The sequence below is a fragment of the Chiloscyllium punctatum genome, chromosome 37, assembly GCF_047496795.1.
Source record: "Chiloscyllium punctatum isolate Juve2018m chromosome 37, sChiPun1.3, whole genome shotgun sequence".
NCBI lineage: Eukaryota > Metazoa > Chordata > Chondrichthyes > Orectolobiformes > Hemiscylliidae > Chiloscyllium > Chiloscyllium punctatum.
The window spans coordinates 8,689,195-8,715,479 of record NC_092775.1 but is presented as its reverse complement, the minus strand read 5'-3'; the positions used below and the strand labels follow the sequence as shown (position 1 = coordinate 8,715,479).

At 44.5% G+C, this 26,285-nt stretch overlaps 1 protein-coding gene across 1 annotated transcript in view; it reads left to right on the top strand.

The window, feature by feature from the left end:
* Positions 1–26,285, top strand: part of uqcc1 (ubiquinol-cytochrome c reductase complex assembly factor 1) — a 129,318-nt gene that overhangs the window by 80,761 nt on the left and 22,272 nt on the right. Inside the window, exon 7 of the mRNA XM_072556202.1 lies at positions 4,206–4,283. Coding sequence (XP_072412303.1) covers positions 4,206–4,283 — 78 coding nt within the window. The remainder of the gene's footprint in view (positions 1–4,205; positions 4,284–26,285) is intronic.

The following is a 26,285-nucleotide window of genomic DNA, read 5'->3' as shown; positions in this document are numbered from 1 at the left end:
ATCTGTTCCAGTGATGGAGAATCTGTATAGGTTAGAGCTGAGAAACACTAAGGGGCACAAAACATTAGTGAAGGTTGTATATAGACACCAAACTGTAGGAGCGATGTTCGGAATGGTGTTAAACAAGAAGTTTGAAGTGGGTGCAAGAAAGGAACATGATCGACTTTAATCTGCATGTAGATTGGGCATATCAAACAGAGAAGGAATTCCTGGAGTGTATATGGGATGGTTTTCTGGACTAATAAATCGAGAAACCAACTAGACAACAGGCCATCCTACACTGGGTAATGTGCAATGAGAAAGGTGCAATTAGCAATCCAATTGTGTGAGGCCCTTTGGGGACAGGTGACTATAATATGCTAGAATTCCTCACCAAAATGGAGAGTGACATGGCTGATTCTGAGACTAGGGTACTGAGTCTAAACAGCGGAAACTACAATGGTATGAGGTGCAAGTTGGTTACAATAGATTGGAGCACCTTACTTAAAGGGATGGCAGTGGCAAACATTCAGTGCATGGATGAACTACAAGAACTGATCATTCCTGTCCTGCACTAAAACAAAATGGGAAAGGTGTTCAAACTGTGACTTACAAGAGAAATTCGAGATGGTATTAAATCCAAGGAAGAAGCATACGAATTGGTCAAAAAAGCAACAGACTGAAGAGTGGTGAGTTTAGAATTCAACAAAGGAGGACAAAGGGATTGATTAAGAAAGGCAAAATAGAGGATAAGAGTAAACTTGCAGTGAACATAAAATCTGACTGTAAAAGCTTCCATAGGTATGTGAAGAGAAAAAGATTGGTGAAGACAAATGTGGGTCCCTTCCAGTCAGAATGGAAATGGGAATTTACAATCGGCAACAAAGAAATGGCTAATCAACTAAATACATCAGTTCTCTGCTCACATGAGAACATACAACTAACACTGCAAAAATATTGAGGAACGCTGGGTTTTGTGCGATGGAGGAACTGAGAGAAATCAATCCTGCAACAATTCTGGAACAATTCCTGCAGATTATAGGATAGCTGATGTAACCCTTTTTAAATAGGGAGGCAACAGGTACACCGACAGAAGACAGGAAACTTGTAGGTAGTTAGCCTGACCTTGGCCACTGGCAACATTTTAGAGTCCGTTATTAAGAATGCGATTGTGGAGAAACATGGTAAAATAGGGCTGAGTCAGCACGGCTTCATCAAGGGGAATTCAAATCTGTTTGAATTATTTGAGAAGGTAACAAGCAAGTTACATAAAGGAGAGCCAATGGATGTGATCTATTTGGATTTCCAGAAGGTGCTGCACAGGAGGCTGCAAAATAGCTCATGGTGTTAGGAGCAAGGTACTGGCATGGGTAGAGGATTGGCTGACTGGCAGGAGGTAGAGAGTGGGGATAAGAGGATCTTTTTCAGAATGGCAGGACTAGTGGAGTTCCACAGGAGGTAGTGTTGGGACAATTCATGTTGTACATTAATGATCTGCATAAAGGAACTGAGGGCATTGTTGCTAAGCTTACAGACAACACAAAGATTGTTGGAGGGTAGATATTGTTGCGGAAAAGGGGAGGCTGCAGAAGGACTAGGATGCACTACAATAGTGGGCAAAAAAGTTCCAGATTGAATAGAGTGTGGGAACGTGTGAGTTTATGCACTCTACTAGGAAGAATAGAGGTGTAGATGTTCTCTGAATGAGGCAATTGTTCAGAAATTCAAGATTCTCATGAGGTTACCATTTTGTTTGGTAGTTAGGAAAGCAAATGCAATGTTGGCATTCATTTCAAAGGGGCTGGAATGCAAGAGATGAGATGTGCTGCTGAAGCTGTGTAATGGAATATTATGAGCAGTTTTGGGTGCTGTGTCTGGATGTGCTGACATTGGAGGAGCTCCAGAGAAAGTTTGCAGGAATGATCCGGGGATAAAGGGTTTGTCATATGAGGACTCTTGAGTCTGTAATTGGTGGCGTTTAGAAGGATAAAGAGAGATCTGATTGAAACTTACTCTGGATAGAGTGAATGTGAAGGAATGTTTTCATGAGTAGAAGAGACTAGGACCTGAGGGCACGGCCTCAGAATGGAGGGATGACCCTTTAGAACTGAGGTGAGAAGGAATTTCTTCAGCCAGAGGGTGTGCAGTCTGAGAAGCTCATAGCTACAGAAGACTGTAGAGGCCAGGCCGTTGAGTATATTTAATACAAAGTTAGATAGGTTCCTGATTAGTAAAGAGATCAAGGGTAATGAGGATAAGGCAGGAGAATGGGATTGAGAAACATATGAGCAATGCTCAAATGTTGTAGATACAATGTGCTAAATAGCCTAATTCTACTCCTGTATCTTATGGGAATTTGCAATCATAGAAAGCAGTCAAGGTCTGAATGTTGTATGATTTCAAAAAGAATTTAGATATTGCACTTGAGGCTAAAGGGATCAAAGGATATGATGGGAAAGCAGCCATTGGCTATCAAATTCAATCATCAGCCATGATCATATTGAATGGCAGAACAGACTCAAAGAGCCAAATGGCCTCCTCATGTAACTATTTTTCTCCTCCTCCATTCTGAAAAAATCCTCTTATCCCCACTCTCTACCTCCTGTGAGCCAGCCAATCGTGTTCATGTCAGTACCTTGCTCCTAACACCACGGCAAAAAAAAACACTTCAGAGCTTCCTAACGGAAGCCTAGTACATTGGGTTGTTTACTCTGTTCACTCATAAAAACTTACCAAAAGTAAACAAATATCCATTAGCCTTCAAAAGCTATCTAACAAACCAAGGCTTCAGAAAACCATGCAAATTAATAATTAAACCCCTTCATAGACGTGGGCCAAAACCACCATGCCACTAGTTCAATATCCAAACTCTAAAATAAAATAAATGGTATTAAAATATTTATCTGCAACTCTCGTGTGTATCACAGTTGGGAATCCCCCTGCCCTTACTGACAGTGTAAAAATCCCATCCCTTTGTCCGCTGGTAAAGATTTCCCCCTCCCTTTGTGGAGTGCCTATGGATCATCTTAGTGGAGATCCAACCCTTACCCCATCCCTCCCCAAAAACACACACTCCCAGGTCTGAGAAACAGAAGATGCTTACGGCATATGAAAAGACCATTCCGCCCACTGTGTTTGCTTTAAAATTAAGCTGAGCTCATTTATGAATAGCCATCTCATGTCATATGAGTAAAATGTATAAGGCATGGAAGGGAGATCGATGATTCAGACTGCTTCTCTGTTGAGGCCTTTTGTGCTTCTTGGGACATAAGATCAGCCACAATGTAATTAAATGGCAGAGGAGGGTGAAGAAGCTGAAGGATTTGCACACTGTGTTTATCCATGTCCATGATATCCCTGTTACCTGTCAACCATATCCGGTCCAATATATAGGTGTGTCTTTGTTTTCCTTATGGAGAAAGGACAGGTTAAGGCTCATGAATGTGTAATTTTGAAATGAAAGTATTAGAAGGTACAATGTAGAAACGGGTTATTCAGCCCAACCAGCCCTTTATGTTCCACACAAGCAATAGGTGATGAAAGCCAACTAGTTACTGGATGTGAGTTTGCTCGTTGAGGTGGAAGGTTCAGTTTCAGACATTTTGTCACCATACTAGGTAACATCATCAGTGAGTCTCCAGTGAAGCCTTGTGTCAATTTATCTAGTTTTTTCTGCAGGTCTAATTTTTTTATTTTGTGTTTGCCGCTGTCTAATGCGTTTGGCTTGTTGTACTGTGTCTGTCTATTCATGGTCTGTTGTGTTGTGAGTAAAGTTTTGGCGCGAAATTTCCCGATTGTATTTAGAGTCAGTTGTGGGCATTGTTAATCATTTTTCGAAGCATTCTGCAGCCATTTCTTTTAGCTACTGGGATGTTATGGGGAGGTTTGTATTTCAGACATTTTGGTAATTCTTTCACTGGAGGCTCTCTGATGTTACCTAGTATGGTAACAAAGAAGCGTCTGAAATTGAACCTTCCAGCTCAGCAACCAAACTCACATCCAGAACCTCAACCTGAGTTACAAATCTTTTCAAAACTGGCTAACAACTAGTTACTGGTAACCATTTCAGGATACACTTAGAAGCTGCTGCTGTTCACACCTGAGTGTCCCTGGATTTGATATTGAACATTTCTCTTCATATCTTACTATCTGATCTCTCCACTGAGGAAAAGGTGCAGTTGATTACATGTCAAATATTTATTTGTGGTACCATTTGTGCCTCTCAGATCGAATCAGTTGTGCTGAAGGAGGACATGAGAGTTATGACAGAAACTTTCTACGCTGCTATTTTTGGATATGATGAGGTGAGTGTTGATTTTTAATTTTAAAACCACGGAATTATTACAGTGCACAAAGAGGCCATTTGATCCATTGTGTTAGCACTAGCTTTCTAAACTAGTCTTTCTCAAAGTCCTATATATTATTCCTATTTTAAATAATCATCTAATCCCTCTTTAAATGCATCAATTGAACCTGCCCTTCCAGGCAGCGTGTTCCAAATCCAAACCATATACATTGCATTTATTTCCTTTTGCAAGTTATCTAATATCTGTTTCCTCCTGTTCTGATCCTTTTGTTGAGTGGGAATAGTTTTTCCCTGTCTACTCTGTTCAGCTCATTCATGATTTTCAATTGTTAAATCAAAAGTCCTTTTTTAGCCTTGTCCTTTCCAAATGAAATTGTCCCAACCTTTGCCACCTATCTTCATAACTGAAGTTTCTCATCCCTGGAACCATTCTAAGAAACCTCTTCTGTACTTTCTCCCATACAGTCACATCTTTCCTGAGGTACGATGGCCAGAACTGTGTACAGTACTCCAGCTGAAGTCTAACTAGTGTCGTTGACAAATTCATTATAATATCCTTAATCTTGTACTCCATAGTTCTGAATTCTGGCCCTCTGGAAAATTGGAAAAACTTTTCAAGGTTTCAAGGTATGGTGACTCACTGGTTAGCACTGCTGCCTCACAGCACCAGGAACCCAGGTTCGATTCCAGCCTCGGGTGACTGTCTGTGTGGAGTTTATGTTCTCCCCATGTCTGCATGGATTTCCTCCAGGTGTTCCAGTTTCCTCCACAGTCCAAAACTGTGTAGGTTAGGTGAATTTGCCATGCTAACTTGCCCAGAGTGTTCACGCAAGTGTAGCTTTTGTGCATTAGTCAGGCATAAATACCGGGTAGAGGGAATGGGTCTGGGTGGGTTACTGTTTAGAGGGTCGGTGTGGACTTGTTGGGCCAAAGGCCCTGTTACCACACTAGAGATTCTATTCTGTTGTAATTATTGGTTCATTGTTTGTGTCAGGTATGACAGTAACTGTGTGCACATCTTGTGACAGTGTATCCAACCTTCAGATTTGATTTGATTTTATTGTCATGTGTACTCTCGTACAAGAGTACGGTGAAACATGTATAATGCCATCACACAAGGTGCAAGTACCTCGGCACAGAATCTTAAGAACAAGGTACAAAGAACAAAGTTGAACATTGCAGTAATTATAATGTAGCGTGAAACATACAAAATAAGTTTAAAAGTTATGCATTGCAGACCCTCTTAGTTTTATGTAGAAGATAAAGCTGAAAGTTCAAACATTACAGTCTTTCTTAAGTGCTTTATCCACGGTGGGACTGCACTTCGAGGAATCACCTTGAGACCCAAAGTCCACACTAAGTAGGGCTGCACAATATACAGCTGTTGTTTTTTTAAAATAAAGCACTTCTTAAAACAAAAGTTTGTGAAATTTAGTGCTCTCTCCTCCAGAAGACATTTGATGGTGTAGGGTGGGGGATTGGATTGAAAACATCAAACTGGTAATAGTAGAATTTTCAGTAAGCAGCAGTTAAAATGGGTGATGGAACCAAAGATGATTGATAAATGGAACTGAGGTATAAATCATCCTAAATCTAATTGACTGATAACATTCAGCCCCTTGACTTAATGCTACCTTGTGTGCCTGTAGTAAATTCCATGTCAGCTTTCAAATGAAGAGTAGCTACTTAGTTCCTTTGTATAGAGAGCTCAAGTCTGGCAATAGAAACCACAGTTGGTCACAAGTGCTACAAAGACTTGCTTAAGGCTTAGGGTAAGTGATGACACAGTGATATTGTCGCTGGGCTTGTAATTGCAGAAGCCTGCATGATAGTCTGGGGACACAGGTTCAGATTCCACAACCACAGAGTAGAATTTGAATTTAGCAAAAATCTTGAAATAAAGTCTAATAATGATGTCTCGGGTGTGTCGGATCTTGTCTTTGGGGGAGGGTGAACAGCCCCAAGTCGTGGTCCATGTAGGTGCTAAAGGCATAGGTAGAAAATGGGATAGGGATGTAAGGCAGGATTTCAGGGAGCTAGGGTGGAAGCTGAGAGCTAGAACAAACAGAGTTGTTATCTCTGGTTTGTTACCTGTGTCACATGATAGCGCTCCCTGTTCCTCAACTTGCTATCAGCTGAGCACGTGGCTGCAAAGATGGTGAAGGAGGGAGGGTTTCAGGTATATGGATAATTGGGGCTCATTCTGGGGAAGGCGGGACCTCTACAAACAGGACAGTCTTCACTTGAACCAGAGGGATGGAAAATTTGCTGGTGCTATTCGGGTAGGTTTAAACTAGCTCAGCAGGGGAGAGAGGGTGGTGTAGTTCCACTGCACAGGAAGTTGTGAGTAGGAAGGACATGGACAGAATTTCACGGTCACAGGAGTGTGCTGACAGACAGCAAACTGGTTTGAAGTGTGTCTACTTCAACATCGGGGATATCCAGAATACGGTAGGTAAGTTTACAGCATGGATAGGTACCTGGGACTTCGATGTTGTGGCTATTTCGGAGACATGGATAGAGCAGGGTCAGGAATGGATGTTGCAGGTCTTTCATTAAGACCAGGCAAGGCAGTAAAAGGGGGGAGGTGTGGCTTTGTAGTCTAAGACAGTATAATGATGGTTGAGAGAACTTTTGACGAGGACTCGTCTACTGAGGTGGTATGGGCTAAGGTTAAATACAGGAGAGGAGAGGTCACACTACTGGGAGTTTTTTATAGGCTCCATAGAGTTCCAGGGAGGTGGAGGAGAGGATTGGCAAAACAATTCTGGGTAGGAGTGAAAGGAACAGGGTAGTCATTATGGGGGACTTTCACTTCAACTTGAGTACATCGGATGGATCAATTTTTGTTCAATGTGTACAGGAGGGTTTCCTGATACAGCATGTCGAAGGACTGACAAGACGGGAGGCCACACTGGATCTGGTGCCTGGTAATGAAGCAGGCCAGGTGTTTGATTTAGTGACAGGTGAGCACTTTGGAGAGAGTGACAATAATTTGGTTATGTTTAGTTTAACGATGGAAAGGGATCGGTACATGCCACAGGGCAAGAGTTATAGATGTGGGAAGGGCAATTATAATGCAATTAGGCAAGACTTAGGAGACATGGAATGGGGGAGCAAAATGTGGGGGCAGGGGACAATCAAACTGTAGAATTGGTTGAAGGAACAGGTATTGCGTGTCCTTGATAGGTCTGTCCCTGTCAGGCAGGGAGGAAGTGACCAGGTAAGGGAACTGTGATTTACTAAAGAAATTGTATCTCTTGTTAAGTGGAAGAGGGAGGCTTATGTGACGTTGAGATAAGATGGTTCAGATGAGGTGATGGAGAGTTATAGATTAGCTACTTTAAAGAGAGAGTTAAGAAGAGCAAGAAGGGGACATTACCAGTTTTTAGCAGGTAGAATAAAGAGAACCGTAAAGTTTTCTGTAGGTATGTAAAGAATAAAAGGATGACCAGGATCAGAATAGAGCCAGTCAAAGACAGAAGTGAACCCTGTGGAGATCGGAGGGGTGCTAAATTAATATTTCTCATCTGTTTTGACTCCAGAAAAGAAGAATATTGTAGAGGAGAAGACTGAGATACAGGCTATTAGACTAGAAAGGATTGAGGTTCGTAAGGGGAAGATGTTTCAATTCTAGGAGGAGTGAAAGTAGGTAAGTCCCCTGGGCTGGCTGGGATTTATCTGAGGATTCTCTGGGAAGCCAGGGAGGAGATGGTGGAGCCTTTGGCCTTGATCTTTGAGTCATCATTGTACCTAAGGACTGGAGGATTGAAAGTATTGTGCCTTGTTCAAGAATTAGAGACGACCCAGGTAATTAATGACCAGTGAGCCCGACGTCTCACTGGTAGGAGAAGTTGTAGGAGAAGCTTTGGAAAGGATTATTAGAGAGAGGATTTATAATGATCTAGCAAGCAACAATTTGATTGGAGGTAGTCAACACTGTTTTGTCAGGGACAGGTCGTGTCTCACAAACCTCATTGAGTATTTGAGAAGGTGACCAAGCATGTAGATGAGGGTAGGGCAGTTGACATGGTGTACATGGATTTTAGTAAAGCCTTTGATAAGGTTCCACATGGTAGGCTTTTGGAGAAAATGCAGAGGCATGGGATTTAGCAGTTTGAATTAGAAACTGGCTTTCTGTAAGAAGGCAGTGAGTGGTGGATGATAGAAAATATTCTGCCAGGAGTCTGGTTACTAGTGATGTGTCACAAGGATCTGTTTTGGGACTGCTATTACATAGAACATTGCAGCACCGTACAGGCCCTTCGGCCCTTGATGTTGCGCCGACCAGTCATACCAATCTGAAGCCCATCTAACCTACACTATTCCATGAACGTCCATATGCTTGTCCAATGACAACTTAAATGTATTTAAAGTTGGCAAATCTACTACCATTGCAGGCAAAGTATTCCATTCCCTTACTACTCTCTGAGTAAAGAAACTACCTCTGACATCTGTCCTATATCTATCACCCCTCAATTTAAAGCAATGCCCTCTCGTGCCTGCCGACACCATTCTTGGAAAAAGGCTCTCCCTGTCCACCCTGTCTAACCCTCTGATTATCTTATATGTCTCTATTAAGTCACCTCTCCACCTTCTTCTCTCCAATGAAAACAGCCTCAAGTCCCTCAGCCTTTCCTCGTAAGACCTCCCCTCCATACCAGGCAACATCCTAGTAAATCTCCTCTGCACTCTTTCCAAAGCTTCCACATCCTTTTTATAATGCGGTGACCAGAACTGTACACAATACTCCAAATGCGGCCGCACCAGAGTTTTGTACAGCTGTAGCATAACCTCATGGTTCCGGAACTCGATCCCTCTATTAATAAAAGCTAAAACACTGTATGCCCTTTTAACAACCCTGTCAACCTGGGTGGCAACTTTCAAGGACCTGAACACTGAGATCCCTCTGCTCATCTACACTACCACGAATCTTTGCATTCCGGTTACTCCGACCAAAGTGAATCCCCTCACACTTGTCCCCATTAAACTCCATTTGCCACCTCTCAGCCCAGCTCTGCAGCTTATCTATGTGTCTCTGTAACCTACAACATCCTTCGTCACTATCCACAACTCCACCAACCTTAGTGTCGTCTGCAAATTTACTAACCCACCCTTCTATGCCCTCCTTGTGTACAAGATGATTAGGGGTTTAGATAGGGTTGACCATGAGAACCTTTTTCCACGTATGGAGTCAGCTATTACGAGGGGGCATAGCTTTAAATTAAGGGGTGGTAGGTATAGGACAGATGTTAGGGGTAAATTCTTTATTCAGTGAGTCGTGAGTTCATGGAATGCCCTGCCAGTAGCAGTGGTGGACTCTCCCTCTTTATGGGCATTTAAACGGGCATTTGATAGGCATATGGAGGATAGTGGGCTAGTGTAGGTTAGGTGGGCTTGGATCAGCGCAACGTCGAGGGCCAAAGGGCCTGTACTGTGCTGTATTGTTCTATGTTCTATGTTCATCCAGGTCGTTTATAAAAATGACGAACAGCAGTGGACCCAACATTGACCCTTGCGGTACACCACTAGTAACTCTTTGTCATTTTTATATACGACTTGGACGCAGGCATAGATGGATGGATTACTAAGTTTGCAGATGACACTAATGTTGGTGGAGTAGTGGACAGTGTAGATGAGTGTTGCAGATTGCAGGGGGACTTGGATAAACTGCAGAATTGGACTGAGAGGTGGCAAATGGAGTTCAATGCAGATAAATGTAAAGTGATTCACTTTGGGGAGAATAATAGGAAGACAGAATACTGGGCCAATGGAAAGATCCTTGGTAGTGTGGATGTGCAGAGGGATCTTGGAGTCCACATACATAGATCCCTGAAAGTTGCCACCCAGGTTGATCGTGCTGTTAAGAAGGCACACGGTGTGTTAGGTTTTATTGGTAGAGGGATTGAGTTCCAGAGCTGTGATGTCATGCTGCAACTATACAAAATGCTAGTGCGGCCACACTTGGAATATTGTGTACAGTTCTGGCCTCCCCATTACAGGAAGGATGTGGAAGCATTGGAAAAGGTGCAGAGGAGATTTACCAGGATGCTGCCAGCTCTGGAGGGAAGGTCTTATAAGGAAAGGCTGAGGGACTTGGGTCTGTTCTCATTGGAGAGAAGACAACTAGGAGGGGATTTAATAGAGACATGCAAGATGATCAGTGAGTCTTTTTCATAGGATGATGATGTTGTCTTGTATGAAGGGGCATAGCTGCAAATTGAGGGGTGATAGATTTAAAACATGTCAGAGGTTCTTTACTTAGAGTGTGGTAAGGGTGTGGAATGCCCTACCTGCCGATGTAGTTAACTCAGCCACGTTAGGGGCATTTAAATAGTCCTTGGATGAGCACATGGATGATGATGGGATAGTGTAGAGGTTGGCGCAACATAAAGGGCCTGCACTGTATTGTTATATGTTCAATGAAACCCAACCAAACGTAATGAGTTTTAATAATGTCTTCAGTGATGTTCGTAGAACTCATTTCCTTATCCGGTCTGGCATACACATGACTCCAGACCCACAGCAATGTGGTCAACACTTAACTGCTCTCTGAAATGGAACTCTGGCGCCATTAACCACACGGCCGCTACAGCAAGCGCCGCCGCGAACCATGACGTCACTTCCGCCCCCACTGACCTCGCAGCCTCCGCAATCGCCGCCCAGACAACTGCCTCCACGATCGCCAGGAAAACCGTCGCCGACAGATTCGCGGCCTCCGTGGCTATCCGGAATAACACCGTTTCTGCCGTCGCCACAGCCACCACCGCCTCCTGGGTTGCTGTCGCCGCAGCCACTTCCACCCCCAGTGACATCACTAACCTGCGCAACCACCACGCCGCATGCATCTCCGCGCCCACACCGATCTCCATCCCTGCCCCCATGCCGATCTCGGTCACCACGCCTAACTCCGCCCCCACACCGATCTCCGTCACCATGCCTAACCTTGCCTCTACGCCCGCACACCTAACTCTGCCCCCACGCCGATCTCCGTCACCACGCCTAACTCCGCCCCCACACCGATCTCCGTCACCATGCCTAACCTTGCCCCCACGCAGATCTCCGTCACCATGCCTAACCTTGCCCCCACACCGATCTACGCCCGTGCACCTAACTTCGCCCCCACGCCGATCTCCGTCACCACGCCTAACTCCACCCCCACACCTATCTCCGTCCACGCCCCCACACCGATCTGTCACCACACCTAACCCCGCCCCCACGCTGAAATCCATCCCCGCCCCCGCCCCCATGCCGATCTCTGTCCCCGCCCCCACTCCCAGCTCCAGCCCCACACCATGTCCTAGCTCCCAGCCCTGCCGTGTTTTCACAATCCCTCCAGAACTACCCCTCTCTGAGGATGAATGATCAGTCCTCAGCAGAGGCCTCACCTTCATTCCCCTACGCTCCCAGATTAATGAGTTCAACACGTGGCGAGACATCGAACAATTCTTCCACTGCCTTCGCCTCCGCGCCTACTTCTTCAACCAGGACTCTCGCCCACCCTCTGACGACCCCTTCTCCCGCCTCCAACACACCCCATCCACCTGGACACCCCGTGCTGGCCTCTTACCTTCCCTCGATCTCTTCATAGCCAACTGCCGCTGCGACATTAACCACCTCAACCTCTCCACCCCTCTCACCCTTGGAACGTGCAGCCCTCCACTCCCTCCGTTCCAACCCCAACCTCACTATCAAAACAGCAGACAAGGGAGGCGCGGTAGTAGTTTGGCACACTGACCTTCACACCGCTGAGACTAAATGCCAGCTCACGGACACCTCCTCCTATTGCCTCCGCTGCACCCGAAGTGGCCTCCTCTATATTGGGGAGACAGGCCGCCTACTTGCGGAACGTCCCAGAGAACACCTCTGGGACACCCAGACCAACCAACCCAACCACCCCGTGGCTCAACACTTCAACTCCCCCTCCCACTCCACCAAGGACATGCAGGTCCTTGGACTCCTCCATCACCAGACCATAGCAACACTAAGGTTGGAGGAAGAGCGCCTCATCTTCCGCTTAGGAACCCTCCAACCACAAGGGATGAACTCAGATTTCTCCAGTTTTCTCATTTCCCCATCCCCATCTTGTCTCAGTCAAATCCCTCGAACTCAGCACTGCCTTCCTAACCTGCAATCTTCTTCCTGACCTCTCCGCCATCACCCCCACTCTGGCCTATCACCCTCACCTTGACCTCCTTCCACCTATCGCATTTCCAACGCCCCTTCCCCAAGTCCCTCCTCCCTACCTTTTATCTTAGCCTGCTTGGCACACTCTCCTCATTCCTGAAGAAGGGCTCATGCCCGAAACGTCGATTCTCCTGCTCCTTGGATGCTGCCTGACCTGCTGCGCTTTTCCAGCAACATATTTTCTGCTCTCTGAAATGGCCCAGCAAGCCAATCAGTTGTATCAATTGTTGGAAATTCTCAAAAGATCAAAAGTAGACAGACTATCTTGCTACTTACACCAAAGGGACCGCAGAGATTCAAGAAGCCAACTCACCACCACCTTCTCAAAGGCAACTAGGAATTAGGAATAAATGCCTGGCCCACTCAGTGATACTTTTATTCAGTTAATTTTTTTTTAAACAGGGAAAAGCCTGAAGTGGTGCAGCATCAGCCCTGAGGAGTTGGAAAATCAATGTGAGAAGGATCTTGCTGGAGAGCCCTGACCTGTAGAACATTTATCCCTTTTTAAAAGGATCGGTGATAATGTACTGTTGCTGTCTGTGTGTAGCATCTTAGAGTGGTATCTGTCTGTGCCATGACATATCAGTTCCAATGCACCAGCTGTGTCCTCAGACAGGAGCTACACAATTATCTCTGTGTTCATTCACAACGTGACTAAGCATCTACGAATCCATTATCTTCCTTGAATTCCAAGAACAATAATCATCATTATAATCGCTATTGCATTTTGAACAGGAATTGGTAGAACGTGGAGAGGATGAAAGTGGTGGAATAGACCACTGTCTCTGTGGTGTATAGACTTCACTTTAAGTTTATATATGGATGTGTCAGCATCTGAAGAAGAGTCACACTGGACTTGAAATGTTAAGTCTGTTTCTCTCTCCACAGATGCTGCCTGACCTGCTGAGTTTCTCCAGCATTCTTGTTTTTATTTGAGATTTTGAGCATCTGCAGTATTTTGCTTTTATTTCAAGTCAAACATCACTGATGGGAATAGTTTATAGGCGAACCTAACAGTGACCGTACTGTAGGATGGTGTGTGCAGGAATTAATGGGCATTTCTGAAAAGAATGGCAATTCTTACATGCAGATTAAATAAATCAGATTTGCAAATAAAGCCTGGAAGGTGAGTTTGTAGATTAATCAGCACAGGATGTTAGAGTTAACCAGAGAGCAGACAATTCTAGATCTGGTAATAGGCAATAAGCCAGGATGAATTAATGCTCTCATAGTAAAGGAGCTCTCATGGGTAAAGCGATCCGATCAGAGCATCATTGACTTTCACATTCAATTCGTGGGAGGAAAGAATGTATTTAAAACAACTATGTTAAACTTAACCAAATGCAATTGTAAAGATGGGGCTGGCTGAAGTGAGCTGGGAAGTTAGATTAAGAGGTAGGTAGCAAAGAAACAGTGGAAGATGTTTAGCGAGATGTGCTATAATACTCAGCAAAAACGCATTCCAGTAGAAAATAATGACTCCACAAGAAGGATGCATCTTTCATGGATAGCTAAGAAAGTTAACAATGGAATCAAATTGAAAGAAAAAGCTTACAATTCGGTAAAGGTTAGTGGCGGGGTACAAGATTGGGCGAGTAAGCACACCAGCAAAGAGTAACTGAAACTTTGAGCAAGAAGTTAGAATTCAAGAGAAATCGAGCTAGAAATATAACAACAGTTCCTACAGGTATTTCAAAAGGAAAGAGTACCTAAAGTGAGTGTTGGCCCTCTGGAGAATTGAGTCTGGGAAATTAATGAGCAAATGGCAGGTGCATTGAACATGTGTATTGTATCTGTCATCACTGTACTCAATACAAATAACATTCCATAAATAATTGTGAATCAAGAGGTAAAAGGGAAGAAGGAATTTAAAACCATTCCAATCACCCAGGAAAAATTAATGGGAAAATTTTCAATCTAAAATTTGACATTCCCAGGTCGTAATGGACTTAATCCACAGGTCTTATACTGTCTTGGCCTTCACTTTATTTATGTGTTGGTTATAATTGTTGGTGAGGATTTTACAAAAATCTCTTCTGTCGGAAAGGTCCCATCAGATGGGAAATAGAGAATGTACCTTGTTGATTCGAGAGAGACCTATAAAGTCGCAAACTACAGGTCAGTTTTGCCTCATCTGCCATGAGGAAATTGCTCGAACCTAACATTAAGGAGGATATAGCAGAGCTCTTCATGCATTAGCCAGAGTCAACATGGATTTGACTAATTAATGAGAGTTTAAAGAAGTAATATGCACATGACTAAAGAAGAGCCTATGGATGTCGTATACTTAGATTCTGAGAAGATTTAATTGATAAAGTGCCACATCAAAGGTTACTACACAAAATAAAAGCTCATTGTGGAGGGATTAATGTATTAGCATAGATAGAGGAAGAAGTAACTAACAGGAATTGTATAGCCAGGACAAATGGATCATTTTTATGTTGATGTGAGATTGTAGTGGGGTGCCGCAGGGATCACTGATGGTACTTAAAATTTTAGACTTTGTCAGTGCCTTGGATGCAGGGACCACTCCAACCCCCCCCCCCCCCCCCCCACACACCAAATGTGAATTGCTCCACTCTCTCCGCATCAATCCCTGTTTCACCATCAAACTCGCTGACAAAGGTGGGGTGGTGGGAATCTGGAGGACGGACCTCTATGTTGCAGAGGCTGAACACCAGCTCTCTAACACCCTGCTCTACCTTCCCCCTTGACCCACTAGCCAAAATCACTCGGACTGTCTGTGACCTCATTGCCTCTGGTGATCTTCCCTCCAATGCCTCCAACCTCGCAGGCCCCTAGCCCTGCACTGTCCGGTCCTACCTGCTCCCCAAGATCCACAAGCCCAACTACCCCGGCCAACCTATCGTCTCGGCATGCTCCTGCCCCGTCTAACTCATTTCTTCCAATCCTGACTCCCATCTTCACCCACCTTGGTCAAGACATTTCTCACCTACACCCATGACACTAGCCATGCCCTCCATCTCTTCAGTAACTTCCAGTTCCCCAGCCTCTAATGCTTTATCTTCACAATGGACGTGCAGTCCTTATACACATCCATACCCTACAAGGATGGCCTTCAGGCCTTCAGCCTTCTCCTCTCCAACAGACCCATCCAGTTCCCCTCAACCAATACCCACCTCCACCACACCAAACTAGTCCTCACCCTCGATAACTTTTCCTTCAACTTTTGTCATTTCATCCAAATCCAGCGAGTGGGTTATGGGCACTCAGGCCCCAGCTATGCTTGCCTCTTTGTCAGCTATGTCAAACAGTCCCTCTTCAATACCTACACAGGCACTGTGCTCCAACTGTTCTGCCATTACATCTATGACTGCAACGGTGCGGCATCCTGCACTCAGGCTGAACTGGAGCAGTTCATCAATTTTGCCCACAACTTCCAGCCTGCCCTTAAATTCGTTTGATCCATCTCAGATACCTTCCTTCCCTTTCTTGACCTCTCCATTTCCATCTCCGGTGACAGTCTACAGATGGATGTTTACGATAAACCCACAGATTCCCATAACTATCTGGACTACACCTCCTCCCACCCAGTATCCTGCAAAAACTCCATCCTGTTTTCCCAATTCCTTTGCCTCCACTGCATCTGCTGGGACGAGGAGACATTCCACTCCCAAGCATCCCGGAGGTCCACCTATTTCGAACAACGTGCTTTTCCCCCTCCCCCACTGTCATCCAGACTGCCCTCCATTGCACCACCTCTATTTCTCGTTCCACTGCTCTAACCCCCCCCCCCCATGCAATAAAGACAGAGTGCCCCTTGTCCTCACCTACCACCCCACCAGTCTCTGCATCCATCACATCATCCTTAAACACTTCCACCTACTCCAATTAGACCCCACCACCAAGACAATCTTACCCTTCCCTACCACACTCTGCTTTCTGCAAGGACCGTTCCCTTCACTGATCCTTGGTTTGCGCCACTCTCCCGACCGAGCCCCTGGTACCTTCCCCTGCAACCGGAAAAGAAGCAAAATCTGCCGGCACACTACCCCCCCTTACCTCCATCAAGGGCCCCAGACAGTCTTTCCAGGTGAGACAGAGGCTCACCTGCCTCTTCCCCAACCTAGTTTACTGTATCCAGTGCTCCTGATCTGGTCTTCTCTACACTGGGGAGACCCAAACATAAACTCAGGGCACATTTCGCCAAGTATCTCAGCCAGGCCCACGGGTTGACCGGATGTCCCAGTCACCACCTATTTTAATTCTTCCTTCCCACTCCCTTTCTGATATGACCATCCTTGGCTTCTGGATGTAAGTTTGCTCGCTGAGCTGGAAGGTTTGTTTTCAGGCGTTTCGTCACCATATTCGGTAACCTCATCAGTGAGCCTCCGGATGAAGCACTGCTAGTATGTCCAACTTTCTATTTATGTGCTTAGATTTCTTTGGGTAGGTGATTCATTTCCGATTCTTTTTCTCAGAGGGTGATAGTTGGGGTCCAAATCAATGTTATTGTTGATAGAGTTCTGATTGGAATGCCATGCTTCAAGGAATTCCTGTGCGTGTTCTGTTTAGCCTGTCCTAGGATGGGTGTGTTGTCCCAGTCAAAGTGGTGCCTCCTTCATTTGTATGTAAGGATGCTAGTGATAATGGGTCATGTCTGTTTGTGGCTAGTTGATGTTCATTTATCGTAGTGGCTAGTTTTCTGCTTGTTTGTTACAGTCCTTGCAAGGTATTTTGTAAGCGACATTCATTTTGTTTGTTGCTTGTATAGGATCTTTTAAGTTCATTAGCTGCTGTTTAAGTGTGTTGGTAGGTTTGTGGGCTCCCATGATGCCAAGAGGTCTGAGTAGTCTGGAGGTCATTTCAAAGCTTTCTTTGATGTATGGGAGAGTGACTAGGGTTTCTGGATGTGTTTTGTCTGCTTGTTTGGGTTTGTTGCTGAGAAATTGGTGGACTGTGTTCATTGGGTGCCCATTCTTTTTGAATACATGGTATAGGTGATTTTCCTCTGTGCTGCAGTGTGTGTTGGCTTGTTGAAATAATGTCCTAATGCAGCTTCTTTTGTGGATGTTGGGGTGATTGCTTCTGTAGTTCAGTATTTGGTCTGTATGTTTTGTTTTCCTGTAGACATTGATTTGAAGTTCCTCATTGAGTGTTGGCTCTACTGTGACATCTAGGAATGGCATTTTGCTGTTGTTCTCATCCCCTTTTGTCAATCTTATGGCAGTGAGGGTATTATTGAGTGTTGTAGGTTTCCTCTAATTTGTTTCATTTGGTGAGGACAAAGATGCTGTCCATGTAACGGACCCCAAGTTTGGGTTAGATGGTTGGGAGAGCTGTTTATTTTTGAGTCTCTGCATAAGTGCTTCTGCTAGGAACCCTGATACTGGTGATCCCATGGGTATTCCGTTGATTTGTTTGTAGGTCTTGTTATTGAATGTGTAGTGGGTGGTAAGACACAGGTCCACTATCTTCACAATGTTATCTTTGCTGATGAAGTTGGTGCTGTCTGGTGTTTGTGTCTTTGGTTCCTTTAGTTGTGTAGTCAGTGTTTCTTTAGTCAGATTGATGTTAATGGATGTGAATAGGGTTGTTAATCAAAGGAGACCATTGATGCTATCTTGGTGTCTTTGGTGTTCAGGAATTGTGGACCATGAATCAGATTGCAAATTGGAGGAACAACACCTCATCTTCCACCACTTCCCATTCCCCGATTCCCTCCCCACCCCTCCTCCCCCTTCCCTCCCCACCCCTCCTCCCCCTTCCCTCCCCTCCCCCACCCCATTCCTCTTATCAACCCTTCCTTCCAGCCACCAAGCACACTCATTACTTCCATTGACCATCCAGGTCATACCCTTTACCGGTGTTCATCTAGCCCTACCTCATCACTCTGACCCTTCCCCCCCACTTCCCCACCCTACGCCACTCCACCACCTGTAGCTCCCCTTACACCATATCTAACATATTGCAACAAAATATCACTGGTTTTACCCAGTCCTGAAGAAGGGTTCCACCCAAAAGGTTGACTTCTTCACCTCCTAATGCTGCATCTGCAGTTTTCCTTGTCTCTAACCAAGCATATTGTTACCAAGTTTGCTGACACAAAAATAGAATACACTAGTACGGAGTAGGAATAGGCCCATCAGTGCACCATGTCTGCACTGACCATGGTGTCATTCTAAACTAATGGTGTCTGCCTGCACATGGTTTGTCTGTTTGTATTCCCTGCCTGTTCATGCCTCTTAAACATTGTTATCGTATCTGCTTCAACCACCTCCCCTGGCAGCTCATTCCAGACTCCTGCCACCCTCTGTGTGAAAAAGAAACTGTCCTCTCACATCTCCTCCTTTTAAAATTCTCCCCTCTCACTTAAAACTCATGACCCCAGTATTTCATATATCCACTGTAGGAAAAAGACTCTTGACTATCCACTCTACTCATGCCCCTCATAATTTCATATACTTCTATCAGGTCCCCCCCCCCCCCCCAGCCTCCGACGCTCTCGTGTAAACAATCCAAGTTTGTCCAACCTCTCCTTATAGCTAATACACTCCAAACCAGATGCGATAGCAACATTTAAGAGGCATTTAGACAGACGCACGATTAGACAGGGAATAGAAAAAGATGCACCATGTGCAAGCAGATTGGATTAGTTTAGAATGGCATCGTGGACAGCACAGAAATACTGGGCTGAAGGGCCTTTCCTGTCCTGTAGTGTTCTCTGTCTACTTCACACTTAGAGTCATAGAGACGTACAGCACGGAAACAGACCCTTTGGTCCATCTCATCCATGCTGATCAGCTATCCCAATCTAATCTAGTCCCATTTACCAGCACTTGCCCCATGTCCCTCCAAACCCTTCCTATTCCTATACCTATCCAGATGCCTTTTAAATGCTGTAATTGTACCAACCTCTCCCACTTCCTCTGGCAACTTATTCCATACACGCACCACCTTCTGCATGAAAAAGTTGCCCCTTATGTCCCTTTACCCTATCCATGCCCTTCGTTATTTATAAGCCTCTGTAAAGTCACCCCTCAGCCTCCGATGTTCCAGGGAAAACAGTCCCGGCCTATTCAGCCTCTTCCTACAGCTCAAATCCTCCAACCCTGGCAACATCCTTGTAAATCTTTCCTGAACCCTTTCAAGTTTCACAACATCTTCCTGATAGGAAGGAGACCAGGATTGCACGCAATATTCCAAAAGTGGCCCTTGTCTGGGTCAAACTCCATCTGTCATTTCTCCATCCAACTTTCCAACTAAGCTAATTCCTGCTGTATCCTTTTATAACCTTCCTCACTATCCATCATATATCATCAGCCAATTAAACTAAACCGAACAGACTACCTATATTTTCATCCAAGTCATTTATATATATTACAAACAACAGAAGTCCCAGTACTGATCCTTGCAAAACACCACTGGTCATAGTCTCCAGTAAGGATAATGCTGCACTATACACTGTCTTCTATGACCAAGTCAATACAGTATCCAACTTAGCAGCTTACCATGATTCTGTGTGACTTAATCTTCTGGATCAATCTACCCTGTCAACTGCTATGGTGAAGTCCATGTAGGTTGTATCCGTTGCTCTACCCTCATCAATCATCTTTGTCACTTTGTCAGAAAACTCAGTCAACTTTGAGACAAGTCTTCCCCTGCACAGAACCGTGCTGACTGTCCCTAATAAGTCCCTTCTTTTCCAAATGCAAATAAATCCTGTCATTTAGAATCCTCTCCAATATTTTCTCTACAACTGATATAAGGCTCATTAGCTTGTAATTTCCTGGATTGTCCCTGTTACTGTTCGTAAACAAAGGAACAACATTTGCTATTCTGCAATCTTCTGGGACTTCACCTGTGACTAAAGAGGATAGAGAGATCTCTCTCAAGACCCTAGCAGCGTCCTCCCTTGCTTCCCTCAGTAACCTGGAATAGATCCCATAAGGCCCTGGGGACTTACTTACCTTAACGTTTTTCAACACCACCTCCTCTTTAATAATGACGCGTCCCTCTCTAATCTTATCATTATCCATCCTTAGTGATTACCCATGCAAAGTACTCATTAAGAACCTCCCCCACTTTCCCAGCTCCATAAACACATTCTCTCCTTTCTTGAGTGCACAAACCTTTTCCTAGCTACCGTCTTCCTCCTGATAGACATATAAAATGCCTCAAGATTCTCCTTAATCCTACTTGGTAAGAATATTTCATGGCTACTTTCAACCCTCCTAATTCGTTGTCTAAGTTCTTTTCGGCTTCCTTTACATTTTTCTCTGATTTCAGTTTCCAAAATCTTAGACATACTTCCTTTTATTTGACTAACCTTTCAATATCTCTTGTCATCTCGGGTTCCCAATCTTACCTCCACAGAGAACGTGCTGGTCCTGAACTCTGATCAACTGGCCTTTCAAAGGTTCCCACACATTAGCTATGGATTTACCCTCAAACAACCGGCCCCAGTCTAATTTTTGGAGTTCCTGCCTAATACTGTTATGATTAGCCTTCCTGCAGCTTAGTATTTTCACTCGAGATCCAGTTTTAATCCTTAACCATATCTATTTTAAAATTTGCTGTTCCCCACTGAAGTTTAGATCAGCTGGCAAGGCTCATTCCTCAGTACACGGCCCCTTGCCTTGTTGGATTATCAACATATTGTTTCAAGAAACCCTCCTGGGTGCACCAAACAAATTCAGCCCATCTCAGCCCTTGGGGAAGTTAAAAACACCCAGTGCAACTCTACTGTTTTTACATCTTTCCAAGATCTGCCGACATATCTGTTCATCTATCTCCTTTTGGCTATTGGGAGCCCTATAGTCTCACCCCACCGTAGCAATTGCTCCTGTCTCATTCCCGAGTTCCTCAATAGATAGGAAAGTAAGTTGTGAAGAAGACACAAGGAGTTTGCAAAGAGATATAGATAGTTTGTGATTGGGAAAGTATTTGGTAGGAGTTTAATATAGGTAAATATGAGCTTGTCCGATTTGGCAAGAAGAATAATAAATAGCATGTCATTTAAATGGAGGGAGGTTGTAAAGGGTTCCAGATGTTTCAGTTTATGAATCACGAAAAATTAGTATGCAGGGACAGGTGCTTAGGAAGGCTTTGGAATGTTATTGATTGTTCCAAGGGCACTGGAATATAAGACCATAAGACATAGGAATGGAAGTAAGGCCATTCGGCCCATCAAGTCCACTCCACCATTCAATCATGGCTGATGGGTATTTCAGCACCACTTACTCACACTCTCCCCGTATCCCTTAATTCCTTACAGGATTAAAAATTTATCGATCTCTGCCTCGAAGACGTTTAATGTCCCAGCCTCCACTGCGCTCCATGGCAATGAATTCCACAGGCCCACCACTCTCTGGCTGAAGAGATGTCTCCTCATGTCGTCTGTTTTAAATTGACTGCCTCCAATTCTAAGGCTGTGCCCACGGGTCCTAGTATCCACACCTGATGGGAAGAAAATTCCCAGTGTCCACCCTTTCTAAGCCATGCATTATCTTGTAAATTTCAATTAGATCTCCCCTCAACAGTTCTAAATTCTAATGAATACTCATTAGAATGCTCACCAGGATCCTCAACCATTCATTATATGTTAGGCCTACCATTCCAGGGATCATCCGTGTGAATCTCTGCCGGACACACTCCAGTGACAGTATGTCATTCCCGAGGTGTGGGGCCCAAAACTGGACACAGTATTCTAAATGGGGCCTAACCAGAGCTTTATAAAGTCTCAGTAGCACATCGCTGCTTTTACATTCCAACTCTCCAATATGAAAGTAAGGAAGTCGTGTTATGGTTGTGCAGGAGTTGGCAAGACCCTTTTGGAAAACATTGTACAGCCTTGGTCTCCTTATTTAAGAAACTTTGTTCATGCGTTAGAAGCAGTGCAGAGAATGTTCACGCAACCGAATCCTGGGATGAAAGGTTGTCTTATGATGGAAAGTAGGGCTTGTATTAATTGAGGAAAATTCCATTATATATTGTAAAAAACCTGTGATCCTGAGGGGACTTGTAGGGTGGACAATGAAAGTTATTTTGCTCTTCGGGAGAAGCATTGAGTATAGGAGTTGGGAAGTCGCGTTGTGACTGTACACTTTGGAATATTGTGTGCAACTCTGGTCTTCCTCCTATCGGAAGGATGTTGTGAAACTTGAAAAGGTTCAAAAAAGATTTACAAGGATGCTGCCAGGATTGGAGGATTTGAGCTATAGGGAAAGTCTGAATAAGCTGGGTCTGTTTTCCCTGGAACATCGCAGGCTGAGGGATGACCTTATAGAGGTTTATAAAATCATGAGGGGCTTGGATAGGGTAGATAGACATAAGGTCTTTTCTCTGGGATGGGGGAGTCCAAATCTAAAGGGTGTAGGTTTAGGATTAGATTAGATTACCTACAGTGTGGAAACAGGCCCTTCGGCCCAACAAGTTCACACTGACCCTCCGAAGAGCAACCCAGCCAGACCCATTGTCCTACATTTACCCCTGCACCTAACACTACGGGCAATTTAGCATGGCCAATTCACCTGACCTGCACATCTTTGGACTGTGGGAGGAAACCGGAGTACCCAGAGGAAACCCACACAGACACAGGGAGAATGTGCAAACTCCACACAGACGGTTGCCTGAGGTGGGAATTGAACCCGGCTCTCTGGCGCGGTGAGGCCGCAGTGCTAGCCACTGTGCCGCCCAAGGATGAGAGGGGAAAGATGTGAAAGGGACCAAAGGGGCAACTTCTTCACACCACAGAGGGTGTGTGTGTATGGAATGAGCTGCCAGAGGAAGTGGTGGAGGCTGGTACAATTACAACATTCAAAAGGCATCTGGATGAGTACCTGAATAGGAAGGGTTTAGAGGGATATGGGCCAAGTGCTAGCAAAGGGGACTAGATTACATTAGGATATTTGGTTGGCATGGACGTGTTGGGCCAAAGGGTCTGTTTCCGTGCTGTACATCTCTGACTCCATGACTAGAATTAAGGGCACATTTTAAAAATCTCGCATTTCATATGGAGATTTTTTTTTTTTTTACAAGGTTCCAGAGTCTCTGGATGTGAGTTTGCTCGCTGAGCTATAAGGTTCATTTTCAGACATTTCATCACGATTCTAGGTAACATCTTCAGTGAGCCTCTGGACGAAGCACTGGTGGTATGGTCCGCTTTAGACAATAGACAATAGACAATAGATGCAGGAGTAGGCCATTCTGCCCTTCGAGCCTGCACCGCCATTCAATATGATCATGGCTGATCATTCCTAATTAGTATCCTGTTCCAGCCTTATCTCCATACCCCTTGACTCCACTATCTTTAAGAGCTCTATCCAATTCTTTCTTAAAAGAATCCAGAGACTGGGCCTCCACTGCCCTCTGGGGCAGAGCATTCCACACAGCCACCACTCTCTGTGTGAAGTAGTTTCTCCTCATCTCTGTCCTAAATGGTCTACCCCGTATTTTTAAGTTGTGTCCTCTGGTTCGGCACTCCCCCATCAACGGAAATATGTTCCCTCCTGCCAGAGTGTCCAGTCCTTTCATAAGCCTATACGTTTCAATCAGATCCCCTCTCAGTCTTCTAAACTTTCTATTTATGTTAGGTTTCCTTGGATTGGTGACGTCATTTCCTGTTCTTTTTCTCCAGGGGATGATAAAGGGGATCCAAGTCAATTTGTTTGTTGATAGAATTCCAGTTGGAATGCCACGTTTCTAGGAATTCTCGTGCGTGTCTCTGTTTGGCTTGTCCTAGGATGGATGTGTTGTCCCAGTCAAAGTGGTGTCCTTCCTCATCTGTATGTGACAATACTATTGAGAGTGAAACCTAAACACACAAATTGAAAGCAGGCCATACCACCAGTGCTTCATCTGGAGACTCACTGAAGATGTTACCGAGTATAGTGACGAGACGTCCGAAAATTAACCTTCCAGCTCAGCAAGCAAGCCTGCATCCAGAACCTCAACCTGAGCTACTAATCTTCTCAAAACCCGTCCCAGAGTCTGTTGCATTCTATTTCCCAGTATGGTCATTGAATATTTTTATAGCTGCACTAGACTCTTGACGAACAAGGGAGTCAAAGGAATAGTATAGTCAGGAATGTAGAGATCACAATAACATGAGCCATAATCTTATCACATGTTAGGGCAGGTTCAAGGAGCCAACAGGCTACCCCATCCCCATCTGTATTTTCTTTTTGGAATACACCAATCTCAAGGTGTAGCTTTCCATATTGGAACCACTCTCTGGGTGAAGACATCTTTCCAACTGGATGTATTCATTACCTTAAATTACCTCCTAATTCTGTTTATGCCCTTGTGATTATGGATGTTCACTCCTTTGGATGTGACCTCTATGAACTCTTTTGGCTTCCAAAAACTCCTCTTGTGTGCTTTAGCTGCAAAGTACTAAAATAATATAACTTCGATCAAAAAGCTCAGGGCAGAACAAGCCTACACTGTGTTTCTAACCAAAATCATTTGGCATTGATTTGTCTTATTTGGAAGTAATCTCATAAAATACCACTTCTACACTTCCTTGCCTTTTATATACACGTGTCCTGTTTCAATGAGCCAAGAACTAGGAAGGGAAATCGAGTGGAGCTAATCCCATTCCATCGTACTCTCTCTCTCTCTCTCTCTCTCTCTCTCTCTCTCTCTCTCTCTCTCCCCCTCTCCCTCTCTCCCTCCACCACCACCCTCACCCAGTTCATTGTCTGTGTCCCTCTCTTCCTGCTTCCCTCCCTCTCTCTCTCTTCTCTCTCTCTCTCTCTCTCTCTCTCTCTCTCTCCTCTGCAAACAGTGAATGGGTTTGAGGAGTGTTCACAATTACTGGATTTACTCCAAGAATGGCTCCACAGTGCAAAATGGTATTAATTTGGCCTTTAGTCATAAAAACTGACCTTGAAGCAGAAATGGTACCTGGGTTGAGCCACAGACCTGTCTTTAAAGTAAACATACCTCGAGATTAGAGTGGGATAGTGAAGCTGATGCCATCTGCTGGACATTGATTGTATTTCTTCCTCATCATACGTAGAATGTATTTTTCGTTCTTCCTTCTTCCCCCATTATTTCCTTGTCAGTCCTGGCTCAATGGTAGCACTATCGAACAGAGGCAGTTGTTGGCTTATTGACTCTGGGCATCCCAAAGTACTTACTGCCAATGAAGTATTTTACAGGATTGTAAGGTAGAGAGCACGGTTGTCAAATGACACCAAGCAAGGTCCCACAAATAGCAAGAAGATAATAGCCAACTAGTCTGTTTGGCGGAGAAGTGTCAGCTCAGATAACAGGGTCAAGTTCCCTGCTCTTAAACATTGTGAAATGGCAGGAGGGACCACAGTTTAATATCTTGTCTGAAAGATCCCACAATGCTGCACTCCCTCAGTACAACACCAGGAGTGTCACACTCATTTTATGATGAATGTACACTTAAATTTGTAATTTCAAACTTCAGCTGATACCTTATAAGAATATTGTTGATGTGAGCATGTTTGAAAAGAGAGGGTATTCTCTCAGTCTGTTCAAGATTGAACTTGTCTGATTCACTGCAAGATAATCCATTCTGCTGAGGCACTTACTGGGAACATAGGCACTAGGGTGATGTACTTCAAACCAACATTCTGCTCTCAATGAATCTTACCAAAACCAGACTTCCACATCATTCATTTCTTTGATGTTTTGGTTTAAGTTAAAACTATGGACATTCAAAAGGTGTTGCTGATAAGGCTGAATTTGTTGCCTGTCTCTCATTGCCCCTTGAGTCAACCAAATGGAGTGAAACAATTTGAGCTATTTCAACAAATACAATGCGGTGATATATAAATGAAAGTATTAATGTTTGTTGTATTATTTGAGCACACTC